The 27,753-nt window shown below is 47.0% G+C and overlaps 1 protein-coding gene across 4 annotated transcripts in view; it reads left to right on the forward strand.

Annotated features, from left to right (window-relative positions):
* The window catches only part of kif2a (kinesin family member 2A), a 188,059-nt gene that overhangs the window by 129,446 nt on the left and 30,860 nt on the right, over positions 1 to 27,753 (forward strand). For all 4 annotated transcript variants that reach the window (XM_038790994.1, XM_038790996.1, XM_038790995.1 and 1 more), the window contains 3 exons: positions 2,483 to 2,546; positions 2,666 to 2,757; positions 26,206 to 26,348. In XM_038790994.1, coding sequence (XP_038646922.1) covers positions 2,483 to 2,546; positions 2,666 to 2,757; positions 26,206 to 26,348 — 299 coding nt within the window. The remainder of the gene's footprint in view (positions 1 to 2,482; positions 2,547 to 2,665; positions 2,758 to 26,205; positions 26,349 to 27,753) is intronic.

Here is a 27,753-nt window from a genome sequence, read left to right on the forward strand (position 1 = left end):
TCTATTCCCTTCATAATTTAAAATGTTTCTGTAAGATTCCCCACTCATTCTTCTAAATTCCAATGGGTATAGTCCCAGAAATCAAAGAGAAAATGCTGGAAAATCTCAGCAGGTCTGGCAGCAACTGTAGGGAGAGAAAAGACTCATCTGACCTCAACGTTAGTTCTTTTCTCTCCCTTCAGATGCTGCCAGACCTGCTGAGATTTTCCAGCATTTTCTCTTGGATTGGATTGGATTGGATTTGTTTATTGTCACGTGTACCGAGGTACAGTGAAAAGTATTTTTCTGCAAGCAGCTCAACAGATCATTCAGTACATGGGAAGAAAACGGAATTGAACAGAATTCAAGAAAATACATGAGAATACATAATAGGGCAACACAATATATACAATGTACTACATAAGCATTGGTTTCGCTTTGGTTTCAGATTCCAGCATCAGCAGTAATTTGCTTTTATCCAGGGTATAGTCTCAGTCTACTTAGTCTGTCCTCATAAACTAATCCTCTGAACTCCGGAACCAACCTAGTGAATCTCCACTGCATACCCTCCAGTGCCAGTACATCCTTTCTCAAGTAAGGAGACCAAAACTGTACACAGTAATTGTGATTTATTGATTTAACACCAGCAGGGAGCAAGTTGCTGGGCTCACCGTGCGATACTCCACTGAACAAAAAATATATAAATTCTTATACAGTTACTCAGCCCATCCCAGCTGGACACAATCCAATCGTTTTGATTACATACATTACATATTGATCCAATGAAATTAGTAGCTGGGCACGATGGTGTTGCATGCTCAGCTTGGAGCCTCAGGATGTTTCCCATAACTCTTATCAACTGTCCTTGGGTCTGTACAATCCACAACCAGGCCTAGGATCCCCTTATCTCAGTTCTGTCTCAAGTCAGTGATTCAGTTAGCAGTGACTTTCCATGCAGCTGCCTGTGCCACTGATAAGAGAGGCCCTGCTAAGCAGCTCATTGTCTGTGTCTCTGATTACTGAATGTTATAGAATGTGGTCAAGTCAGCTAAACCCATGATGCTTCTTACTTTAGTTATTATACTCCATTTTGTTAACATAATACATTTTTTTACACACAATATCCATACGTTGCCGATGCCCTTGGCCCACTCTAACATCATCAAAAAGCTCAATCAAATTGGCCAAAATCAGTTTGCATTTAACAACTGTATGTTGGCTTTCATTAATTAATCCACACTTCTCCAAGTAACTAAGTTTTATCCCAGGATATCAATTCTAGAAGCTTCCCCACCATGAAGATAAACTGACTGGTCTGTAGTTACTGGGCTTATCCTTGTACACATTTTTGGAAAAGACTGCAATGTTCCAATTCACCAGTCCTCAGGCACCATCACTAGGTACAGAGGAATGGAAGATTATGACAAGTGTCTCTGAAAATCCCTCCTTTACTTCCCTCCGTGTTCTCAGATGTATCCCTTCTGGTTATGGTTACATGTTGACTTTTAGCACAGCCAGCCTTTGTAATGCTTCCTCTTTATCAATTTTTAGCCCATCCGGTGTCTCAACTACCTCTTCTTTAACTATTTTTATGGCACCTTCCTTTGTAAAAACAGCTGCAAAGTAGACATGTCCCACCTCTATGCGTAGCATTCCTGTTTGGTCCCTAATCGACTCACCTCGCCTCTTACTAGTCTTTTAAATGCCGATGAAAAACTTTTGGATTCGCTTTTATGTTGGCTGCAAGTGTCTTCTCATACACTCTTTGCCATTCCCACTTCCCCTCTGAATCTCCATCTCCTTTATAAAGGCAGCCATTATTCCATTACAGTTTTTTATTCACCTAGGCCAGGTCTGTTATCACCCCACTGAAATTAGCTCACCAATTAAGTATTTTTACTTTAGATTGCTACTTGTCCTTTTTCCTAGCTAATCTAAACCTCAAGATGCTATGATTATACAGACATTTAGTGGAAGCTAAGTAATACATTTGTAAAATATTGATAAGGCCACAGTAGGAACTATATTGAATTTTGGAAATCCAATTATAGAAAGACATTAAAATCATTGATTGTATAGAGCCGCCAGAATGATGTCGGACATGGGAAATTATTGCTATAAAGAGAAGATTTTTACTGGAGAAGAAAAGATTAAGAGGTTGTTAAAGGTTTTGAAATGATAAATAAGAAATATTTCTTCCTCTAGTCAGCACGTTGGTGATCTGAGGGCTTTGTAAGTTAAGAGAATGCAAAGTCCTATCTAGAATATGCTTTAAATTAAATCTGGAAGACGGACAAGGGAAACTTGGGTTTATACAATATCAAAGGATAATCAGGATTGGTATCAAAAAGTTATTTATGCAGGTTATAATTTACACACATCCCCAAAAGAAATTACCACAAAAGTTACAATTCAGCATATTTATTTTGATCTTATGTTGTAAATACATATTCTGTGTTTTAATACCTCCATTTATTGAAATATCTCTGACTTGACATTTCAGACTATGGGCGGTGACTTTACGGGTAAAAATCAGGATTGTTCTAAAGGAATCTATGCACTAGCAGGTGAGTACTTTCATAACTGATTTTTAAAAATATATATTTTATAAAAGCAGCTTTGTTCTGATATTGTGGGGTAATTTTTGTTTCCTGTACATTTCAATTTTTTGTCAACTTTGTTGCAGCTAGGGATGTTTTTCTAATGTTAAAGAAGCCAAATTACAGAAAAATAGAACTCCAAGTGTTTGCAACATTTTTTGAAATTTACAGTGGTAAGGTAAGCGAGACATTTATTTATCTTTAAATAAAAACATTTCCATTATATTTGATAACTAAGGGATGATATTTGTTCCCATTTTAAAGCAGGGAAGCTATTTGTTGCAGTTCAAATTTCATCTGTAAGTGAAAGTTCATAATAATAGACATTCTGGTTAGTATTTAAAAAGTCAATAGAATTTTTTTTGTATTGACTGTACTTTAACAGTAAAACGCTCCATTTATAAGGTCTTTGCCATTTAAAAATACCCTCGAGAAATTGGTATGTGGAAATGGTCGTCAAGCTGATAACAGGCAAATAGAGGATGGGTCAAAGAGATGGGTTTTGAGATATTTAAAGGAGAAGAATGTGTTAAGGAGGGCACAAGCAGCTGAGAACTCAGGTGCTGGTAATGGGTTAAAATAAATGGTGGGATGTGTCAGGCTGGAGTCTGAGATGCAGAGCTAAAGTGGAGCAATATCATGGAAAGATCTTGAAGTGATTTAAAACTTGGAAGTGTTGGGGAATAGGGAGCCAATAACGGCAGGTGATAAGATGATGGGTCTTAATATGGGACAGAACGCATATAGTGTTGAAAAGGCTTTGGGGAGGTGGGGATGGTGGTGAAGCAGACTTTCAAGGGGTGCCCGATGAGGAGAGGCAGGCCAGTGATGGAGGTGCACCCCCACCTCCCTTCCCGCCCAGGCTCAAGCAGTTTAACTTTCACAACTTCATTCCTACCCTTCTATCCCTGATCATCTCCCACTGGCCTCAAATAAATTGCTACGGGGCTCAATTCGGGTGAAGATGAGTGGGTGGGTTGCCTGAGGCCTTGTCTGTCTCCGTAAAATTTCTGACAGGTGGGGGGTAGGTGATAGAAAGGTCGACCAGTGAATTTTACAGGCCCATGCTAATTTCTGTCCCATCTGTCTGAAAAATCATCAGCCCTTTTTCTGCAAATTAATATTAGACCTTGTGTTTCCCTGATCCCCAAACTTATTCATCAGATTCAAAAACAAAAGGTGCTGGTGATTCTGGGAGCCATAATCGGCCTAATTTAACTTTAAAATAGAAAACTCTTATCAGCCTGGATTTTGCAGTCACAATTAATGGAAATAGCCACTTTAAACATAATGTTAATTACATTGCTTTATTTGACAAACCAAACTGTTTGTTCTGTCAATTCCAACCGTATAGATGTTATTAAAATTAATCTTTGAAAAAAAGAAATGGTTCCTGCTGACTTTGAAGGAAGTTACCAGCAAGATCTAGTTACCTTCGAAGAATAGATTTCCTCTTTCCTGGCGTTAGTTTTAATTGAGCACTAAAATCAAGGGTACCTTCAGGTAGTCATCGACAGAAATATCATCAAGCAGGATAGACAATCACATTAACCAGAAAGTAAAATGCAATTAGTAACCTTTGTTTTTAATTAAATTTTAAAGTCAATGATTTGAATAATTGGTGCATACACATAGGGTTCGGGTGGAAATTGAAATATAATAATAAAAATTACTATTTTAAAAATGTTTACTTTTTTTTAATCAATGATGAAATTTGACATTCTACAAATGATAAAATGAGTTTATCCAAGACCAGAAAGGTTTTGCAGTAGTAATTCTGAACTTAGTTGAATAGATTGAAAATCCAGACACTCTTTTAAAAATGTAGGGCAAAATTCTCCGACCCCCACGACGGGTCGGAGAATAGCGGGAGGGCCTTCCCGACATTTTTCCCGCCCTCCCGCTATTCTCCCCCACCCCCCCGCCCAACTCCCGACCCGAATCGCTGCCGCCGTTTTTTTACGGCCGGCAGCGATTCACAGCTGTTCGATGGGCCGAAGTCCCAGCCCTTTACGCCGTTTTTACGAACGGCAAACACACCTGGTCTGGCCGTTCGTAAAAACGGCGTCACAAACTCGCTTTTCATAACCATGGCACCGATTGGCACGGCAGTACCACGGCCGTGCCAAGGGTGCCATGGGCCCGCGATCGGTGGGCACCGATCGCGGGCAGCGGGCCCGATGCCCGCGCACTCTTTCTCCTTCCGCCGCCCCGCAGTATCCATTCGCGGGGCGGCTGAGGGGCAACCCGGCCCGCGCATGCGCGGGTTTCGCGCAAATACGCGATGACGTCATCCGCGCATGCGCGGTTGGAGTCTTCCAATCCGCGCATGCGCGGCTGATGTCATATGACGCGTCAGCCGGCGCTAACTCCGGCAAGCGGGCTTAACGATATTCGTTAAGCCCGTCATGCCGGAGCCTACTGCGTCGGGCTGCTAGCCCCGACCGCGGACCAGAATCGGTTCCCGGTCGGGAAGGGGCGTGCTGGCGTCAAACCCGCCCGGGTTTGACGCCAGCTTTACGATTTCTCCCGTTTTGGGAGAATCGCGCCCGTAGAACTTTGTGTGATTTTATGAATACACTGATGGTATCTAAGGCTATAATTGATTACAAATCATTTAACGGACAAGAACTTGTTTTGAGGTGAGGGGACTTCAGTAGCACACCCAATGGGAAAGCATAGAATTGTTGACGGGAACTGTTTCTGCATTTTTCTGCACATGTGAGGAATCCAGAAATTCCTGTCTCAGAGGAGAATATGCACAATTTGCTATCATTATTATCATAAAATCCAGATCATTAATCTTGCTGTATATGGGACGACCCTTAGTTTCAACTGGTGACCTGGATCTTTCACTTAGATCCAACTAACTTTTTAATTTTTAGTGGCCCAACTACTGACTGGCTACCAAGAATAATTATTACAATTCAAATTCTTGCACTTTGTCAATTTGGTTTCAATGGCATTTGCATCTGAAATTGCATTTGCATGCCATTATATAGGCATGTAAACTGTATTGCACTGAAGTACTAACAAATTCTGAGTACTGCACTATTAGCGTAACTAAAGCTATGTCCTGTCGCCTTCTGGGTTGGCCTTTGAAGATCCCATGGCTATACATGAAGATCAAGGAGCTTTGCCTTGGTCGAGGTTCTCTCCTCAACTACAAAAACTAGATTACCCAATCATTGATCTCATCACTGTGTGCAAAATATGAACATGTATTTGTTTACAAGGTTAAGGAGATTGTTCCTGTTCTTTGCAAGTTATCCCAGGTCCTGTCAAGGGTCTCATGTCTGCTGCTTACACTTGGAGGATCCTTCTGCTTTCTTTTTTATTAAATATATTTTTATTAGATTTTTCACTTTTTTATATAAATAACAAATAACACAACAAAAGAAGCAATAAACAATGCAAAACCATGGGGCAGCACGGTGGCGCAGTGGTAGCACTGCAGTCTGAAGGTGCTAAGGTCCCAGGTTCGATCCTGGACCTGGGTCACTGTCCGTGTGGAGTTTGCACATTCTCCCCGTGTTTGCGTGGGTTTCGTTCCCACAACCCAAAGATGTGCCGGGTAGGTGGATTGAACACGCTAAATTGCCCCTTAATTGGAAAAAATTAATTGGGTATTCTAAATTTATAAAACAAAAACAATGCAAAACCAGTACAGAACAAGAATTATTGCAAATGTAGGAAAAGGCAAATAACTAAACTCTATACCCCAAATACCTCATCAGCTGATGGTGTATAGATCTTTGAAAAAGGAGATAAACAGTTGCTATGTCAGGTAAAATATTTCAACAGAGACCCGATGGTAAATTTAATTTTCTCCAAATGCAGAAATGACGTTGAGTCCCCTAACCAGCCAGAGGCACTGGGTGGAGCGGGAGATCTCCAACCGAGCAGTATCGGCCTCGGGGCTATCAATGAGGCAAAGGCGATAGGTTCCTCCACTACTCCAGAGTGAACTGCCGGAGAATCCAAAACCCCAAATATGGCTGTAATTCCAATCAGAGAATACTGGAAAGGATGTTAAAAAAGAAGAATACTAGACATGATGTTAAAAAAAGAAGCCCAAAGGGGCAATACGGCGCTGAAGACCTGGATTCACTGTCCGTGTGGAGTTTGCACATTCTCCTTGTGACCGCATGGGTCTCGCCCCACAAGCCAAAGATTTGTAGAGTAGGTGGATTGGCCATGCAAATTGCCCTTAACTGGAGAAAAAAAAAGAATTGGGTACTTTAAAAAATTTTTTACAAAGGAAGCCCAGAAGCTGGAGAGTCTTGGGCAGGACTAAGACATATGTGTGTGACCTGTGGAAGCAAGCGACCAGCGGTTACACATGAGCTCAACATTTGGGGAAAACCTGATCATCCTTGCCTTGGTCAGGTGTGTCCTATGTAATACTTTGAACTGAATTAGGCTCAAACGGGTACAGGACTTGGAGTTGGCCGTGTATAGGACATCTCTCCAAACCTCGCTAGTACGTGTAAGGCCCTGTTCACTCTCCCATTTTGCCTTCACCCCATTCAGTGATCGGATGAGAGAATGTTGTCATATAGGTCTGAGATAGACCCCCTGCATGGCTGAGCCGAGGATAGAATCCTCTCCAGTAAGGTGGAAGGTGGAGCCAGAGGAAAGGAAGGGAAGGCCATATGTGTAAAATTTTGAACTTGAAAATAGCGAAAAAGACTAGGTTTGGGTAGCTGATACTTGTCTGATAATTCTCTAAAGCTGGCAAACCTCCCCACCATATACAGCTTGCCAAAGTGCCGGAGTCCGTTCAATTTCCACGAGTTAAAGGTTGAGTCCAGCCCTGAAGGTAAGAAAAAGCGGTTGTTACAGATGGGGGCCAGTGAAAACAAGGAAAGTAGTTTAAAATGTTGTTGGAACTGAATGAGACAAGACTACCACCAGGTTCGAGGAAAGTCTAGTGGGAGAAAAGAGTAACTATGGTTGGGAGAGTTTACATAGTGCAGATTGAATCGGGATTGCTGATCCACAATAAGATTTTTTACATATTGGCGGCCCAGTAATAAAACAATACATTTTGGAGGGCCAAGTCCCCAGTCTGTTTTTCTCTCTGGAGTGGAACACTGCCGATTCTGGGATTCTTACCCACCCAGATAAAGGCGGATATCAATTTATTGACCTTAATTTAAAAAAAGATTTGGACAGGAAAGGGAAGCATTGAAAGAAAATAAAAATCTGGGGAGTATGTTCATTTCTATTGTTTTAATCCTGCCAGCCAAAGATAAAGGAAGGTTATTCCATCTCTGTAGGTCCAGTCTAACATTGTTGATCAGGCTGGAATAATTCAATTTGTGAAGTCAGGCTCAATTGTGGGCCACCCAGACCCTAAGTAACGAAAACTTATATTGGAGAGGCAAAAGGGTAACATGCCTAAATGGACACTCCTCCCAGGGGAGGTTGACCGCAAAACATTCACTCTTACCTAGATTTAATTTATAGCCAGAGAAGGAGCTGAAAGTATTAAGTGTCTTCATTATGCCACTGATGGAGGGAATTGGGTGTCTAATATATAAAAGTGGGCAGCTCTGCCTGGTGCCCCAATTCAAGTGGAAGTAAGAGTCTGAATATAAAGTATTTGTGTGAACGCTGGCCCTAAACACCCCTTGACATTCAACGGCATTACCATCATTGAATCCCCACAATCAACATCCTGGGGGTTAACATTGATCAGAAATTGAACTGGACTAGACATATTAATACTGTGGCTACCAGGACAGGCCAAAGGCTAGGAATCCTACGGCAAATAACTCTCCTCCTGACCCACCAAAGCCTGTCCACCATCTACAAGGCAAAAGTCAAGAGTGTAATGAAATACTCTTCACTTGCCTGGATGAGTGCAGCTCCAACAGCGCTCAAGAAACTTGACATCATCATCCAGGACAAAGTAACCCGCTTCCACAAACATTCAAACCTTCCATCACCGATGAACAGTGGTAGCCCTGTGTACCATCTCAAGATGCACTGCAGTAACTCAACACGGTTCCTTAGACAGCACCTTCCAAACCCACGACCACTACCATCTAGAAGGACAAGAGCAGCAGATGCCTGGAAACCCCATCACCTGGAGATCCCACTCTAAGTCACTCACCACCCTGACTTGGAAATATATTGCCATTCCGTCACTGTCGCTGGGCAAAATCCTGGAACACCCTCCCTAACAGCACAGTGGATATCCCTGCACCTCAAGGACTGTAGTGGTTCAAGAAGGCAACTCAGCACACCTTCTGAAGGGCAACTAGGGATGGGCAATACATGCTGGCCTAATCAGCAATGCCCATATCCCATAAATGAATTTTTAAAAATATATATAGCAATCCAAATCTCCCAAGAATCTCAATCAAATAGTCCCATTCAACCCTATCAAGTGCCTTCTCTGCATCCAGAGCTACTATTGCCTCTGGCTCAGGTGCAGGAGAGGGAGAAAGTATAATATTCAAAAGGCAACGTATATTGGCTGATAGGACAGCCCTTTACAAGGCTTGTTTGGTCCTCTGAAATTATGCTTAGAAGGCAAAGTTCCAACCGGAGCGGCAGAACCTTTGCGAGCAACTTAACATCTGTGTGTTTAAGAGTAAGATGGGTCGGTATGAATCGCACTCGGTAAGGTCCTTGTCCTCTTAAGGAACAAGGAAATAGAGGCTTGAGATAAGGTTGGAGGCAAGCGGGAGTCAATAAACATCTCCAACAGCAAAGGTGTAAGTTGTTACGAAAATGCCTTAAAACTCAAATCGGAAAGCCATCCAGGCCTGAGGGCTTACTAGCCTGTATGAGATCAATGCATTTTAAAATGTCATCAGGGTGCAACTGGGAATCCAACTCGCAGCTCGACCGTTTCGACAGGTGGGATGGGCAGGCTGTCCAGAAAATCAACTGTGACTTGTCTGCGGGAGGTTCAGATTTATGCAGATAACTATAATGGGAGACTGATTGATCTTTAAGTTGGTGTGCTAAAAGACTACTGGCCTTCTCCCCATATTCGTAGAATGTACCCCATGAACACTGTAGCAAGCATCTGGCCTTATTGGTGGTCAGTAACTCAAACTAGATTTGCAGCGATTGCCTGGTTGAATATAATTCTGGAGTGGAATCCAGTGAGTACTGGTGATTTGGGGTGCCGATGGCGTAGTGGTATTGTCACTCGATTAGTAATCCAGCCAGGTTCAAATCCCGCCACCAGAGATGGTGAAATTTGAATTTAATAAAAATCTGGAATTAAAAGTCTTAACAGTGACCATGAAACCATTGTCGATTGTTACATAGAATTTACAGTGCAGAAGGAGGCCATTCGGCACATCGAGTCTCCACCGGCTCTTGGAAAGAGCACCCTACCCCTTACCCAAGGTCAACACCTCCACCCTATCCCCATAACTCAGTAACCCCACCCAACACTAAGGGCAATTTTTGGACACTAAGGGCAATTTATCATGGCCAATACACCTAACCCACACATCTTTGGACTGTGGGAGGAAACCGGAGCACCCGGAGGAAACCCACGCACACACGGGGAGGATGTGCAGACTCCACACAGACAGTGACCCAAGCCGGAATCGAACCTGGGACCCTGGAGCTGTGAAGCGATTGTGCTATCCACAATGCTACCGTGCTGCCCGTCATAATTGCCTGTGCTGATTGTCGTAAACACCCATCTGGTTCACTAATGTCCTTTAGGGTAGGAAATCTGCCATCCTTACCTGGTCAGGCCTATATGTGATTCCGGACCCACATCAATGCGGTTGACTCTTAACTGCCCCCTCAAGGGCAATTAGGTTGGGCAATAAATACTGGCACAGCCTCCCACACCCACATCCCATGAATAATTTTTTTTTAAAATGTACCTCTAAAATGGAGTCCATAGGCCTCTTTTGTTTTAATTTCTTCATCTTTATGATCTATGAGAAATAATTTCCCCCCCTGAGGATGGCTTTAAGAGGAAGGGAAGATTGAGTCAGACCCAATTCGTTTAATGTAGTCGTCAATAGAGGTGGCCAGGTGGTCGCAAAATCTTTTATCGGCCAACTTTAATAAGGATGCGGGGAATCCACACCAAGTAAAATCAAGAAAGGTAGTTTTATTTACAATACATACACTGCCGGTAGATCCCTACTGGGTTTCTCTCTGGTTGGTACCTTACTGGCCGACCTGTTATATACAGGTTAATCAAGATCCCCCACATCTAGTGGGGGAGCTCGTACTCTGCAGGGGCCATGGGGAAGATAATCATTCCCACCCGTGGGTCCCATGCGGGATATTACATTCCCTCCCTGATGGAACCATCAATTCACTAGACACGTGCTTTAAGATATGAACAGTGGTTTTAATCTACTTACAACAGAGCCAGCCTGTTCCGCGTTGAACTCTTGATGAACTGAACGACTGGCTCTGAGCATTGGTATTTATACAACAGTCCAGGGGGAGGAGTCGTGGGCGGAGCCAAGGGTGGAGCCCTGTACAAACTCCTAAGCATTCCCAGCGCTACTCCCCCTAGTGGTCGGGCAACGCAACTGCGCTTACAAATGCATGGTCTCATGTATATACAATAGTGTGAATTACGGAGTTACATTCACCACACTCCCACCCCTCTCCCTCCACACACAAAGTCCAACGACCAACTTGATGACCAATGAGGAGGAGCAGGTGGAGGACATCGGATTCTCTTTGGCTCCGGCAAGTTGCCATGTAGTTGATGCGGCAGATCAGTTGCCGTATACCTCGCTGGTGAACGTAGTGTGCGGCAGCAACGTCATGGTGGCCGATCTTTAGTCAGCGTGCAAGCCCTCTGAGGTTTACGCCTCCATTTCAGAATTGGAAAATACAACGTCAGGCAGCAGGCTGGTTCGGCAATGCAGCTGGTGGATCCAGGACAGCTATCTTTCAACAAACCTCATGATGGTACATCTCCGTGAATAAATGTGATCTAAATTCCATCTCATCAGTTGCCCCCAGACCCGAACTTGGCAAGAGACTGCTCCTGTTTGATGGATGGCAATCCAAGAGAGCCAACGAACACCGCTGTTAAAGTTACGAACACCGTGTCGTCAGGTGTGAAGTGTCAAAGAGGTTATAATAATAATCTTTATTAATGTCATAAGTTGGCTTACATTAACACTGCAATGAAGTTACTGTGACAATCCCCTAGTCCCCACATTCCGGCGCCTGTTCGGGTACACGGAGGGAGAATTCAGAATGTCCAAATTACCTGACAAGCACGTCTTTCGGGATTTCTGGGAGGAAACCGTAGCACCCGGACGAAATCCAGTGATTCAAGCCAGGAATTGCACCTGGGACCCTGGCGCTGTGAGGCAACAGTGCTAAGCAGTGTGCTACAATGTGCCACCCATGTTGATGTCGAGCTGGGCAATGCTGTTGTAAATCTTGGTTGCAGGGCATCTTTGCACCAATATCTGGTAGAATCAAACACAGTCTTGTACAAGGCCTACAACCGATTGAAGTCTCAGCGGGGGCCACCCCAGTGACTGCATGCAGCGTGGTCCTGTATGAGAATAAAAGTCGAGCCAGTCTGGTGTCCATCAAGCCCGACGTCTGTTTCTTGAGCCTCCTTTCACAATCTGCATCGCATTCTCTGCCGAGTTATTCGATGCCAGATGGTATGGGGCAGTGCCGACATGATGAATCCTGTTGCTTTTCACAAAAGCGGCAAATACTTTGCTTGTGAAAGAGGCCCCGTTTTCCGCTACGAGCACCTCAGAGTTTCTGTGGGTGGAAAAAGATATGCGCAATCATTCGATGGTTGCCCGGGAGGTGATCGGACCATCTTGTGGGCCTCCAGCTACTTTCATGGGCATCCACCGGAATGAGAAACATCGAACCATGAAGGGACCGGCAAAACTGGCATGTGCAAGAGCCCAATTGCGCCCTGGCCACTCCCAAGGATGTAGGAGTGCCACCGCGGGGAGCTTCTGGTGCTCTTGCCAGATGGAGCACTATTGCGCCAACATCTTGATATGTGTCCAAACCCGCCCACAGACATAACTTCTCGCCAGCATTTTTATTTTGGACACTCCAGGGTTGCCTGTGGTGAAGTTCCTTCAGTGCGATCACCTGAACCTTCACCGGAACAAGAACTCTGATGCCCCACATTAGGATATCGTCTTCCACGGTCAGCTCTGAGAACTTTGAGGAAGAAGCCTTCAACTCCCTGGTAGCTGTTGATGCTGCCCATTGTATAGCACCTGATGCGGCATATTGGCTAGTATAGAGTCAGTTTGCATCCAGTTACGAATACCCTATGAAGTGACAGGCAAAGAGTCCATACAATTCAGGGCAGGGGCCAATTTGTCTGCCATAGGGGACTTTGTGGATTTGGTCTGCAGGGGAAGATTGCTCAACACATCAACGTGCGCAAGCTGGGTCCCTGGGCGGTGCTCAAGTATTCAAGGCAGCCAATAACAAGACCCAGCACTGAATCCTCGCAGACGAGATTGGCGGAAACCCCTTGTCTTGACAGAAGAGGCCCAGCAACAACTTGTGGTCCGTGACGATAAAGGAATGACAGCCAGGTACATACTGATGAAACCGCTTTACACCAAATACAACAGCCAGACCTTTTTCTATCTGGGCGCATTTCTGCTCCACTGCAGCCAGCATAACATATAATGCATGTAACGTATAATGGTTTTGATGGTTGAAATGCGTCAGCATCCCCAAAGAGGTCAATGGCTGCTTCACCTTAAAATGCCCCACCCTGGACCTTGTTCCATCCGCAAGTCTGGTGCATCTTGAGGAGCAAGTGAAGGAGTCATGGTTGTCAAATTTGGAATAAATCGGCCATAGTAATTTACTAGTCAAGAAAAGAGCAAAGCTCCGTGGTTTCTTGCGGTACAGGGGCCCTCTTGGTGACTCTCACTTTCTCAGTGACTGGTGCAGCCCGTCACAGTCCACGTAATACCCCAAATATACCACATCGGTCACATGAAACACGCACTTCACGTGGTATAGGCAAACCCCATATTCTGAAAATTGCCTCAAGGTTCTGCAAATGTTTTTGGTTGGTGGTCCCTGTGATTAGCATATCATCTAAGTAAACCGCAACACGTGGCAATCCTAGCAGGATATTGTCCATAACGCACTGGAAGACTGCACACCGAGGAACAGGAGCAGGGTGTACTCATCGAATCCTTTGTGCAAATTGACAGGTGATTTAGCGAGCCCCAGATGTAGATAAGTGTTGCTCATGTCCAATTTTATAAACATACATCCACCTGGCAATTTTGCATACAAATCCTTGATGCGGGGTAAACGATAACTATCCAACCTCAAAGCCGTGTTTATAGTCTCCGCAGAGGCGGACTGTCTTCTGACGGGGACCGCCGCTGCCTGATCGACAAAGCGCACAGGCCAGATGATGTCCAAACTCTCTAAACGATGAAGTTCGGTCGCTACTTTCTACACTAAAAGAGTATAGAACCAGACTGGCACGAAAATATCAGGGCTGGCCATCCGGGTCCACCTGGATCTTGACCACGACCCCTTTTATTGGGCCCAAGCCAGGCTTGAAAACCTTGGGGAACTTGCTCAACACAGATCCCACTTAGATGATATATTGCCAATCCAATTGCAACTGATGTATCCAATCGCGGGCCAACAGGCTAGGACCGCCTCCTTGCACAACAATGAGGAGAAGGCAAACTGACTGGCACCCATAAACGTCCCGAGTAAAGGTGGACCCCACAATATTCACAAAGTTCCCCCAAAAAGTAACCAAATGAGCCGCCGAGTCAACCAAAGTATGTACACTTAATTTTATAAGATCAAAAATGGTCTATGCCACTATAGATCTGGCAGCTCCCGTATCCAATTACATTTGGAGCATTTGGCCATTCACCTGTATCGGAACACGAAGAAGGGCCACATTGGGCGCTGCCAAATAGTTCAGCTATATCTCATCCGAGGCATCTTCTGGGTCATCCAGATGCAAGGCCCGGTCCTGGCTCTGATGCCTATCTCAGGATGTTTCTTTTTTTCATTTTAGAGTACCCAATTCATTTTTCCAATTAAGGGGCAATGTAGTGAGGCCCATCCACCTAGCCTGCATATCTTTGGATTGTGGGGGCGAAAGCCACGCGAACATGGAGAATGTGCAAACTCCACACAGACAGTGACCCAGAGACGGATCGAACCTGGGACCTCGGGACCAGGAGGCAGCACTGCTAACCACTGCGCCACTGTGCTGCCCTTGATGCTTATCTCGACCAGGGCGCCTGAGCGATGGCTGTCCTGCCTGCAAACGCGCTTAGACTGGCGCCCACATGTCGCACACAAACCGGAATCGCTTTCAAGGATGCCACACGTCGCGACGGCTGGCTCTTCGCCAAAGGCTGGGGTCGCTGTGGCAGTTGGTCCAGGCTGCGGGGATACCACGTGAGGGGCCTCCATCCCTTCTATCTCTTGGACGGTGTGTTCCGTGCTTTCTCAGGACAAGATCCACAGACCCTGCTGAAAAGATTTTTGGGTTTCCATATTATTGATACTGCAGATTAACGATTGCAGACCAAATCGGATAAAGCAGTTCCATACTCGCAAAACTAGGCTATCTTCCGCGGCCGTGATACAAACTCGATGACGGGCCTGTCAGGGGACCTCTCCACCATATTAAACCAATATCTTTGAATGATCACTGACGAGGTTGGTTTAAAATGTTGCGCCATAAGTGCCACGAGTTGGTTAAATGATTGCGTATCTACCGCCGTTGGTTCGTGAGACTCCAGATCACATTGAATGAGTGCGCTTTGCAGACCGTCAACAGTATGACCGTCTGCCGCGCGTTCTCTGTAATGTTATTAGCCTGGAGGAAATAACGTATCCTTTCTGCATAATGGCTCCAGTCTTCAATACCGGCGTCAAACACATCTAACCGCCCAAACAGAGGCATGGTGAATTAAGTAACTCCAACCTGGGTCCAGAAAATCGGGAGGTGGCTCAGCTGAGTAGGTCGCAGCACGACAGCAAACCAGTTTACGCCTCATCGCCAGTTTAATAAGGACACAGTGAGTCCTCACCGAGTGAAAGAAAGAAACTTAGTTTTATTTACAATACGGTATGTAAGTTTCCCACTTTTATTTACAATGCGATATATAAGTTTCCTCATCGATCTTTATTGGGTTCCTCTCTGGTCGGTGCCCTACTGCCCAACCTGTTACACAGGTTAATGGAGATCCCCGCCCCTAGCATTAGTGAAGTGGATGGAGAAGAAGCTGTCACCGCCATCTTAACCCCAATTGATCCTTGCAAGGCATTAGAGTCTGCTGTCGAACTTTGGCCTGATTCTTTTCCGGCTTTGCAGCGATGAGGAAATTCTACTTGATTATTTTACAGATTTTTTTCCGGCAAGTTAAGGACCCGTGGCGCCAGGGAAAAGGGTACAACGGTCAAGTTATTAGCGAGAGCCACCTTGCATCGCACCACAGGAAGTCAAACTTATGCTTTCTTTAAGCATTCATGAAGGCAATGGGAAACTACCTCATATGCTCTTTTCCCTACTCATATTGCTCATTGTACATTGAAATTGAAAATAGGACTTGCTCTTGGGGGAAAAAAACGAAGAGGTGTGGAGAAATGAGCAGAGGACCTTCCCTGAGGAAAATCACTACTTATTTACATACACAGCAGGACTTTAAAGTAATTAATTGTGCACAAATACTTTAGGACATTCTAAAAGATACCATAAGTACTATATAAATGCAATTAATTTCCTTTTGTCTTTCTTGTTTATTTGTTTGAATTGCTTAACAATGCTCCATACAGTGCACCACTTATACCCTGAAACATTCACCATTCACTTTATCTTGGCAGCCTTGTTCTGATCATTTCTATGCAATAAATGGTGCATGCAAATTTGTATAGCCTTGAATGACCAGAGTATTACATTTAAACTAGCTTAATAAAGCATCAAAAATGTGTTACTTTCAGCATTTACAGAGCAAAGATATTGGGCATTACCAGACATTGTAATGAATTTAAAATGTGTATAACATTAATGTCTCTAGTCAGTGGCTTTTTCATTTCTTACTGTGTTGATACGAACCATCATTTTGGCTCAATTTCACTTTAAAATACAAGAGCTGCTTATGGATTCCTTTGATTTCTGGCCTTTAGAAATCCAGAGAAAAGTAAAGAAATTTGAAGCTGGGGTGATGTTTATGCCCCAGTTTATTTTGAATTTAACATACAAATGCCTCTTGTGGATGACACAATACAGTAGTTCCATTCGAGAAACATTTATTTAATTTCTTCAGCCAGATGAAGCTCACAGTGGCAAAATACAATACAGTACACAAAATAATGAAAGTGCTTTAGAAATGTGAACCAATGCCAGGCTATAATAATTTAGAATATATTGACGTTTTTATGCATACTAACCTAATTTCATTGGCTATTTCTCAAACCATCTTCTTGAGGAAAAATTGGAAATGAGCGACCATTGCATCCCATGAAAGAATTTTTAAAAGGCCAAATAAAGTGGCGTTCTGAGAGTTGAAACTCCCTATTATGCAGGAATAGTAATAAGGGCTGCGAGTGCTAAAGCTTCTTTTTTTAATAAACATTTTATTGAGGTATTTATGGTTTTATAACAATAACAGAACAAACAGTGTACATACAAATATGAACATAGTGCAAAAGCCGTCTTCCTCCCTCACAGGTCCCGCCTTTTCTAGCCTCCTACTCTACACTGAACTGCCTCCCCCACCCACTTCTACTGACGGTTAATTTTCACTAAAGAAGTCGACGAATGGCTGCCAGCTCTGGACGAACCTAACATTGACCCTCTCAGGGAGAACTTGATTTTCTCCAGACAGATCAAGCTAGCTGTGTCAGTTAGCCAGATCTCTGACTTCCGGGGCTTTGAGTCCCACCAAGCCAACAATATACGTCTCCGGACTACCAGGGAAGCAAAGGCCAGAACGTCTGCCTATTTCTCCTGGATTCCCGGGTCACCCGACACTCAGGAAATCGCCACCTCTGAACTTGGCGCCACCCTTGTTTTCAATACTTTGGACATGACGTTCCCAAACCCCTGACAGAATCCCCTAAGCTTCGGGCATGACCAGAACATGTGAATATGGTTCGCTGGTCCACTCCCACACCTTGCACACCTGTCTTCCACCCCAGGGAACCTGCTCATCCGGGCCACTGTCATGTGAGCCCGGTGAACGACCTTGAACTGTATCAGGCTGAGCCTGGCACATGTTGTGGACGCGTTCACCCTACTCAACGCATCCGCCCAGAGACCGTCCTCTAAAACTCTACCTAACTCCTCTTCCCATTTGTGGCTCAGTTCCTCGGTCTGTTTCCTCTGACCCCATAAGCTCCTTATAAATGTCCGAAACACTCCCTTCTCCCACCCACACTCTGGAAACTACCCTGTCCTGTATTCCCCTTGGTGGTAGGAGCGGGAAGGTTGAGACCTGCCTGCGTAGGAAGTCTCGCGCCTGCAGGTACCTAAATTCATTCCTCCCGTCAGTTTAAATTTCACCTCCAGTTCCCTCAAGCTGGGAAAGCTCCCTTCAATAAACATATCGCCCATCCTCTCGATCCCTCCTCTCTGCCACCTCCGGAACCCTCCATCTAACCTCCCCGGGGCAAACCAGCGATTATTGCTATTTGGGGACCAGACCGATGCTCCCTCTGCTCCCACATGTCTCCTCCATTGCCCCCAGACTCTCAGGGCACGACCACCATGGAGCTGGTGGAGTAGCGTGCCGGCGGGAGAGGCGCCGTTACCAACACCCCCGAACTAGCCCTTAGAAGATGCCACCTCGACTTGCTCCCACACTGACCCCACCACACACACACACCCACCACCATCACCCACTTCGTAATCATGGCTATATTCGCCGCCCGGTAATAATTACTAAAGTTTGAGGGTGCCAGCCCACCCTCCCCCCAGCTACGCTCCAATATCCCCTTTTTAACTCGCGGGGTCTTACTCGCCAATAGAGAGCACAAGATCACCTTGTTGACCTGTTTAAAAAAGGTCCGAGGAATAAAGATGGGGAGACACTGAAACACAAACAGGAATCTCGGGAGAACCGTCATTTTCACTTTCTGTACCCTCCCAGCCAGTGACAGCGGGAGCACATCCCACCTCCGAAAATCCTCTTTCATGTGGTCTACTCGTCGGGCCAGATTAAACCTGTGCAGCCGTTCCCGTTCCCGCGCCACCTGGATGCCTAGGTACCGAAAGCTTCCCCCACCACTCTCAACGGCAGTTCTTCCAATCGCCTCTCCTGCCCCCTTGCCTGGATTGCGAACATCTCGCTTTTCCCCATGTTCAATTTCTAACCCAAAAACCAGCCAGAATCCCCATGATTTCTTCGATCCCTTCCAATGGGTCCGACACATAGGAGCAGATCGTCCACGTATAGCGAGACTGTGTTCCAACAACCCCCCCCCCCCCCCGGACCAGTCCCTTCCAGCCCTTTGAGGCTCTCAACGCAGTTGCCAGCAGTTCTATGGCCAGTGCGAACAACAATGGGGAGATGGGGCATCCCTCCCTCGCCCCCTGGTGCAGCCTAAAATAGCCCGATGTCAGTCTGTTTGTCCAAACACTTGCCATGGGCGCCTGATCTCGCAGCCTGACCCAGTCAATGAAGCCCCGCCCAAATCCAAACCACCCCAGTACCTCCCACAGATAATCCCATTCCACCCAGTCAAATGCCTTCTCTGCGTCCATTGCGACCACTACCTCTACGTCCCTACCCTCTGGGGCCATCATGATAACATTCAACATCCTTACGTTGGCCGCCAACTGCCTCCCCTTAACAAATCCCATCTGGTCCTCCCCAATCACGTCCGGGACGCAGTCCTCAATCCTTGAGGACACGGTCTTCGCCAACAATTTGGCGTCTACATTTAGTAGAGGGATCGGTCTGTAGGACCTGCATAACTCCGGGTCCTTATCCCGTTTCAGGATCAATGAGATGGCGGCCTCTGACATCGTCGGGGGAAGCCCCCCTCTCTCCCCTGCCTCATTAAATGTCCTCATCAGCAGCGATCCCAGTATCCCAGATAACTTTTTGTAAAATTCCACAGGGTACCCATCTAGTCCCGGGGCTTTTTTTTTTAATAAACAATTTTATTGAGGTAGTTTTTGGCTTTATAAACAGTTACAGACATCATCAGAAAGGAAGCAAAAAAGGCAAAAATGTGCAAACATCCACGTACTTTCAATACTTCCACCGTAACATATTGCACAAGCCCGCTCCCCTCCCACCGGTACTACCCGCCATATTTTCCCTCCTACTCTACTCTAACCCCCCCCCCCTGCTGACGCTCACTCTCCCGCAAAGAAGTCAATAAATGGTTGCCACCTCCGGGTGAACCCCTGCACAGAACCCCTCAAGGCGAACTTGATTTTTTCCATCCCCAGGAAACTCGACATGTCCGCAAGCCACCACTCCGTCTTCGGGGGCTTTGAGTCCCTCCACGCCAATAATATTCGTCGCCGGGCTATCAGGGAAGCAAAGGCCAGCACATCGGCCTCTTTCTCCCCCTGGACGCCCGGGTCTTCCGAAACCCCAAAAATTGCCACCCCTGGGCTCATCACCACCCTTGTTTTTAGCACCTGGGACATGACCCCCGCAAATCCCTCCCAGTACCCCCTCAGCTCAGGGCATGCCCAAAACATGTGAACATGGTTCGCTGGTCCTCCCGCGCACCTAGCGCATTTGTCCTCTATCCCGAAAAATTTGCTCATCCGAGCCACCGTCATATGGGCCCGGTGAACGACCTTAAATTGGATCAGCCCGAGCCTAGCACATGTCGCGGTCGAGTTTACCCTACTCAGGGCCTCTGCCCACAGCCCATCCTCCATTTCCCCGCCTAGCTCCTCCTCCCATTTAAGTTTCAGTTCCTCTGTCTGGGGCCCTTCCTCCCTCATGAGCACCTTATAAATACCCGAGACTCTACCCTCCCCTTCATCCCTCCCAGAGACTATTCTGTCTAGGATCCCCATTGGCGGGAGGCGCGGGAAAGATGGGACCTGTCTACGAACAAAGTCCCGCAACTGTAGGTATCTAAAATCATTTCCCCTTACCACCCCAAATTTCTCCTCAAACTCGCGAAGCTCCCTTCCAGGAACATATCACCCACCCTTCCCGCCCCTGCTCGCCGCCATACTCGGAACCCCCCATCCATACTGCCGGGGGCAAACCGATGGTTGTCGCAGATTGGCGCCCAGACAGACGCCCCCATCTCCCCCACATGCCTCCTCCACTGGCCCCATATCCGCAGGGTCGCCACCACTACCGGGCTGGTGGTGTACTTGGCCGGCGGCAGCGGTAGAGGAGCCGTGACCAGGGCTTCCAAACTGGAGCCCCTGCACGAAGCCGCCTCCACCCGCTCCCAAATAGACCCCGTACCCACCATCCACTTCCTTATCATAGCGATGTTGGCCGCCCAGTAATAATTGACCAGACTCGGCAAAGCCAGCCCTCTCTCGCTGCGGTTCCTCTCCAACATCGCCTTCTTTACCCGCGGAGACTTTCCCGCCCAGACAAAGCTCATGATCAGCCCGTTAACTCTTTTGAAGAAGGACTGTGGGATAAAGATCGGGAGGCACTGAAAAATAAACAAAAATCGAGGGAGGATTGTCATCTTTACAGTCTGCACCCTCCCTGCCAGCGACAGCGGGAGTGCATCCCATCTCCGAAACTCTCCCTTCATTTGCTCCACCACCCTGGCCAAATTTAACTTATGCAGCCTGCCCCAGTCTCGTGCCACCTGGATTCCCAAATACCGGAAATTTTCCTCAACCAGCCTAAACGGTAGCCCTCTCAATCTGTTCTCCTGGCCCCTTGCCTGGACCACAAACATTTCACTCTTGACCGTATTTAATTTGTATCCTGAGAACTGGCCGAACTCCCTCAGCATTCCCAGTATAGTTCCCATCCCGGCCACTGGGTCCGACACGTACAGGAGCAGGTCGTCTGCATAAAGAGAAACCCTGTGTTCAACCCCGCCCCTCACCATCCCCTTCCAACCCTCTGCGGCTCTCAGCGCCATCGCCAGCGGCTCTATGGCCAGCGCAAACAGCAGCGGGGAGAGCGGGCAGCCCTGCCTGGTCCCTCGGTACAACCTAAAGTACTCCGACACTTCTCTGTTAGTCCTGACGCTGGCCCTCGGGGCCTGATATAATAATTTGATCCAATCCACCAATCCCTCCCCGAACCCAAACCGTCCGAGCACCTCCCATAGATAGTCCCACTCTACCCGGTCAAAGGCCTTCTCGGCGTCCATTGCCACCACTACCTCCACATCTCTACCCGCCGGGGGCATCATTATCACGTTGAGCAATCTCCTCAGATTGGCCGCCAGCTGCCGACCTTTCACGAACCCCGTTTGATCCTCCCCAATCACCTCCGGTACACAGTCCTCCATTCTCCCCGCCAGTACCTTTGCCAGGAGCTTGGCGTCTACATTAATCAGGGAGATTGGCCTGTAGGACCCGCACACCTCCGGGTCTTTACCCCGCTTCAATATCAGAGATATGGTGGCTTGTGACATTGTCGGCGGCAGGGTCCCTCTGTCCCTTGCCTCATTGAAAACCCTCGCCAAGACCGGGCCCACCAGCTCAGAGAACTTCCTATAAAACTCTACTGGGTATCCATCCGGCCCCGGGGACTTCCCCGACTGCATGGCCTTTAGGCCCCCCAATACCTCCTCTACTCTAATCGGGGCGCCCAGCTCTTCCACTTGCCCCCCCCCCCCAACTGTTGGGAATGTTAACCCGTCCAGAAACCTTTTCATCCCCTCCGGTTCTTCCGGCGGCTCCGAAGTATACAGCTTACGATAGAAGTCCCGGAATACCCTATTCAATTCTGCCGGATCCTCCACTTTGCGCCCCCCCTCGTCCCTCACTCTACCTATTTCCCTGGCCGCCTCCCTCCTCCTGAGTTGCTGCGCTAACAGTCTGCTAGCCTTTTCCCCATACTCGTACACCACTCCCCTCGCCTTCCTAAGCTCTAGTCCCGGGGCTTTACCCGACTGCATGGCCTTCAGCCCATCTGCCATCTCTTCCAACCCGATCGGGGCCCCCAGCCCTTCTACCAAGTCTTCATCAACCTTCGGGAACATCAGCCTCCCTAAGAATTGCCTCATCCCCTCCGGCCCAGCTGGGGGTTCCGACTCATACAGCCTGCTGTCGAATTCCTTATTGACCCCAGCTGAATCTCCAACCAGGTTCCCATCTCTGTACCTTACTTTCCCAACCTCCCTGGCCGCCTCCCGCTTTCTAAGCTGCTGCGCAAGCTTCTATTGGCCTTCTCCCCAACATAGATCGCCCCCTCGCCTTCCTCAGCTGCTCTACCGCCTTTCCTGTAGTTAACAAGCCAAACTCCACCTGCAGTATTTCCTTTATCAGTCAGTCCGTCTCTGCTCTGTCTGCCTTCTCCCTGTGGGCCCATATCGAGATCAGCTCGCCTCTAACCACCACCTTCAGCGCCTCCCAGACCACCGCAGCCGAAACTTCCCCCGTGTCGTTGACTTCCAGATAGTTCTGGATACATTTCATCAGCCACCCACACACCTCATCAGCTAAAAGTCCTACGTCCAGCATCCAGTGCGGGCGCTAGCATGATCCGAGATCATGATCGCTGAGTACTGAGTGTCCACTACCCCTGTCAGTAAAGCCCTATTCAGGATAAAAAAGTCAATCAGGGAGTACACTTTATGAACGTGCGAATAGAAGGAAAATTCCTTCACTCTCAGCCTCCCAAATCTTCATGGGTCCACCCCCACCATCTGCTCCATAAACCCCTTTAGCTCCTTTGCTTTTGCTGGCACCCTGCCTATCCTTGAGGTAGATCGGTCTCGCCCTGGGTCAATGACAGTGTTGAAGTCTCCCCCCCCCCCCCCCCCCCCCCCGCGCGCATAACCAGCTTATGCAAATCCAGGTACGGGATCTTCCCCAACATCTTCCTTATGAACTCCACATAGAATATACAGTGCAGAAAGAGGCCATTCCACCCATCCAGTCTGCACTAACCCACATTAAGCCCTCACTTCCACCCTATCCCCGTAACCCAATAACCCCTCCTAACCTTTTTGGACACTAAGGGCAATTTAGCATATCTAATCCACCTAACCTGCACGTCTTTGGACTGTGAGAGGAAACCGGAGCACCTGGCGGTAACCCACGCTGACACGGGGTGAATGTGCAGACTCTGCACAGACAGTGATCCAGCGGGGAATCGAACCTGGGACCCTGGCACTGTGAAGCCACAGTGCTATCCACTTGTGCTACCCTGCTGCCCCACATCATCCCAATTCGGCGCGTACACATTCACGAGTACCACCGGCAGCCCCTCCAGCTTTCCACTGACCATTATGTACCGATTGCCCATGTCCGCAACTATTCTTCCTGCTTCGAATGACACTTGCTTATTAATCAGCATCGCGATCCCTCTACCGTTTAGAGTCCAGCCCCGAGTGGAAAACCTGTTCGACCTATCCCTTCTTTAGTTTGACTTGGTCAGTCACTCTAAGGTGCGTCTCCTGCAACATTAACATGTCCGCCTTCAGTCCCCTCAAATGCGCAAACATGCGTGCCCTCTTAACCAGCCCATTTAGCCCTCTTACATTCCATGTGATCAGCCTGGTGGGGGCTTCTCCACCCCTCCCCCCTCCACCGCCGATCAGCCATCACCTTTCTTGGGCCAGACTCCAGCCTGCGCCCCACGCATCTGCAGGCCCGCCCCCCGGCAGCCTCCGTCCCCGACCTCCCTATTGTCCCACAGCAAAAGTCCCTCCCCCGTCAGCAGAAAATTCCCCCCCCCCCAATAACAGCACTATACACATAGCCCCCTCCAACAAGCATGCCATCTGCTAACCCCCCACTGCGCTTCCATGAGCTAGCCTGCCCAGCTAGCATGGTGGCCCCCGCCCATGGCGACAGACATTTTACCACCTATTGTTTCTCCCCCCCGCCTGGGCTCGGACACACATGCAAACGTAAACAATTCCAATCCAATTGCCCAAGAGAAACACAAAGAAAATCAAAAAGAAGATCAAACATCTAACATTCACACCTAAATCCTCCTCAGTGCAAATGCAAATTTTAACTCGAGCAGCTCGTCTGCAGACCCCATCTCAATACAAAAGGCATTACAAGTAACATCCAAAGACAAAAACTTTTCTTTTTTTTTAAAAAAAACTGGAGAGAAGAGAAAAAAAACATATGAGCACTGCAGCAAAGTTCAGTCCAAACACCTCAGTCCGCTACCAGCCCTTTCCTTCTCGCGAAGTCCATCACTTCCTCAGACAACTTGAAGCAGAAATTTTGCTCTTTGTGCGTAACCCAAAGACAGGCCAGGTACAGTAGTCCAAACTTTACCTTCTTCTTAAAAAGGGTCGATTTTATCTGGTTGAACCCTGCTCTTCTGGCCACGTCCGTGCTCAGAACCTGATATATACGCAGGACGCTATTCTCCCATTTGCAGCTGTGTCTGCCTGGCCCACCGTAGAATGCACTCCTTATCCAGGTACCTGTGGAATCTTGGGGGGGGGGGGGGGGGGGGGTCACCTACACGCGGCTTCCTCGCTAGCGCTTTTGTGTGCCCTGACCTCCTCCAAGTGTCGGGAGAACGTTCTCTCCCCCAGTTGCTTCTCAAACATAGCCGCTATGTATGCCCCTGCGTCCTTTCCTTCGGATCCCTCCGGGAGACCCACGATTCTCAGGTTCTGCCGGCAGGACCTGTTCTCTAGATCCTCCACCTCCTCCTGGAGCCTTTTCTGTTGGTGTCTCAACATTCCCATCTCCAACTCCACTGCACTTGGTGCTCCTCCTGCTCAGTCAGTGCCTTCTCCACTTTCTGGATCGCCCAATCTTGAGCATCCAGTCTGAGTTCCAGTCGCGCAATCGACTCCTTAATCGGTCCAAGCAGTCCTGTTTCTGCTTGGCGAAGCCCTTCTGTACAAACTGCATCAACTGCTCCGTCGACCACTGAGTCGTCAAGCCAGAACTCCGGTCCTCCACCATGCTTTCTCCCGCTGCAGCCAAGCCCAAGCCTTCTCCATTCATTTATTTCTTCCTTTGCGAGCACTCCTGGTCCGCTTCTCCATGCACTGATGTAGGATTCCTCGTCACAGTTGTATCCAAATCAATTTTCCACTTCAGATCCGACAAAAAATCGGGGGAAAGTGTCCAAAGTTCCGACCCGAGCGGGAGCCACCAAATGTGCGACCTACTCCTTCATAGCCGCCACCGGAAGTCCGAGTGCTAAAGCTTCTTAAAGGGACAGTTGTCCCTTGTTTTTTTCCCTATTTTTGAATCAAACCTTTTCTGGTGGACCCATCAATGGATTTCTATTGCCTATGTTCAAAGAATGAAGGTGCCCCTTAAAACATAGATAATTTGATGACTACTTAATTACATGTTGAACAGACCTTTCTACAGAGTTTACTTCATATCTTAAAAAATCTATCCTATCTATATTAAGAAGTGAACTGCTCTTCTTACCACTCTAATGTCTTGGGTTTGAATTATTTTAGTAAAATTGATTAATTCAGTTTTTAATTGTTTCTCTGTACAACCCTCTGTGCAGCAAAAAACTTAACTGTAGTATACTTTATTATTCAGGTATTTGACTTGCTGAACAGAAAAACTAAATTAAGGGTGCTAGAGGATGGAAAGCAACAAGTTCAGGTGGTTGGACTTTCTGAGCGTGACGTTAAGTGCACAGAAGATGTTTTGAAACTAATTGAAGCTGGCAATAGTTGCAGGTAGGTCTGTCTTGGAAAGCATTGTTTGTGTGATATATCTGTCTGACATTTCTAAAATTTATTCTGTTTTTAACATAAAAGTATTTCTATAATGCCATTATTCTTGCTTTCAAATGGAGTCTATATTTGGGCTCTAACAAGAAATGCTGCCTATAACCTGGAGGATCTCTCCTAATTTTAAAAATGGTGCAACTTCAGACCAATGTAGAGTTGAGGAGGAGGGTGGCGGGGGAAGAAAAAGCTACTTCCACAGTGTGCAACTGACTGTAACTGTCTCTTTATTTGAGTATGATGTCTATTCTGGGTTGTGTGTTTCAGCCTTGGGTGTTCTTGTCACTGAACAGGCCAATTCTTGACCCACAGGTCTTTGGGCACATGGGGTGGTCGGCCCAAATAATGGTGCGATCTATTGTGCAGAGATGCTCCATTTTCTTTCCTTCCCTGTCGTTGCTCCCCCTCATCGTTAAGATGTGACTTAGTGTGGTACATTTTGATGGACAAGTTGTTGCTGTTCTGAACAATTGGTTGCAAGCTCCTCCCTGGCATTCATGTCAATTCTGCTGCAATTCAAGGAAACCTTCAAAGTGACTTTGAAGCATTTTCTTTGTCTTCCCCAGAATATTAGCCATTTGAGTGTTTGGAAAACAGGACCTGGTGGGGAGATGCTTTTCAGCCATTCGGACAGTGTCCAGTCCATCATACTTAATTTTTCAGGAGATTTTCCTAAATGCTTGTGGAGGTGGCTTCAAGGACATGAACATTTGTTCAACAGTTCTCCCATTGAATCAGGAGGATGCAGCAGAGGCATTGTTGAGGAATTTCTCCACGCTCATGTATTGCTGATAACATAGTCCACGTATCACTGCAATCAAGGAATGTGGTAACGTCAAATGCTTTGTGCACTAGGACTTTTGTTGACTTGCGCAGGTCTTCGTTATCAAAACACTCACTGCCGTAATTTGAAAGGGTGGTGTTGCAACTCCTCTTCAGTGGTGTCCTTTTGAGAGAGATAGCTCTGCCAAGGTATGGGAAGTGTTCAATATATTCCAGAATGTCTCCTTCAACATGTATGGGAGGTGAAATATTTGGCTGACCAGGTGGGGGTTGAAATACATTTAGCCTTGGTATGCAGAATTGAAGAGCTCAAGAGTGCCTTGCAAATCGGGTATGGAATGGGCAATGACACTGTAGTCAGCCATGAGTTTTATGCCACATGTCTATGGTGATCTGTTTAATATTGGTACAGAGGCAACTGATGATTTTTTTCATCGAGACGCATTTAATACTCAAAGCTGAGGGCAGTTGACCTTTTGATGAGGTTAGTAGCCAGTGCCAGGTGGATTGTCACCATACTATTTACTACCATGCAGGCTTGTTTGACACTGATCCAGATTTTGATGGTGAC

This window comes from Scyliorhinus canicula, chromosome 3, assembly GCF_902713615.1.
Source record: "Scyliorhinus canicula chromosome 3, sScyCan1.1, whole genome shotgun sequence".
In the NCBI taxonomy this organism is placed as follows: Eukaryota; Metazoa; Chordata; class Chondrichthyes; order Carcharhiniformes; family Scyliorhinidae; genus Scyliorhinus; species Scyliorhinus canicula.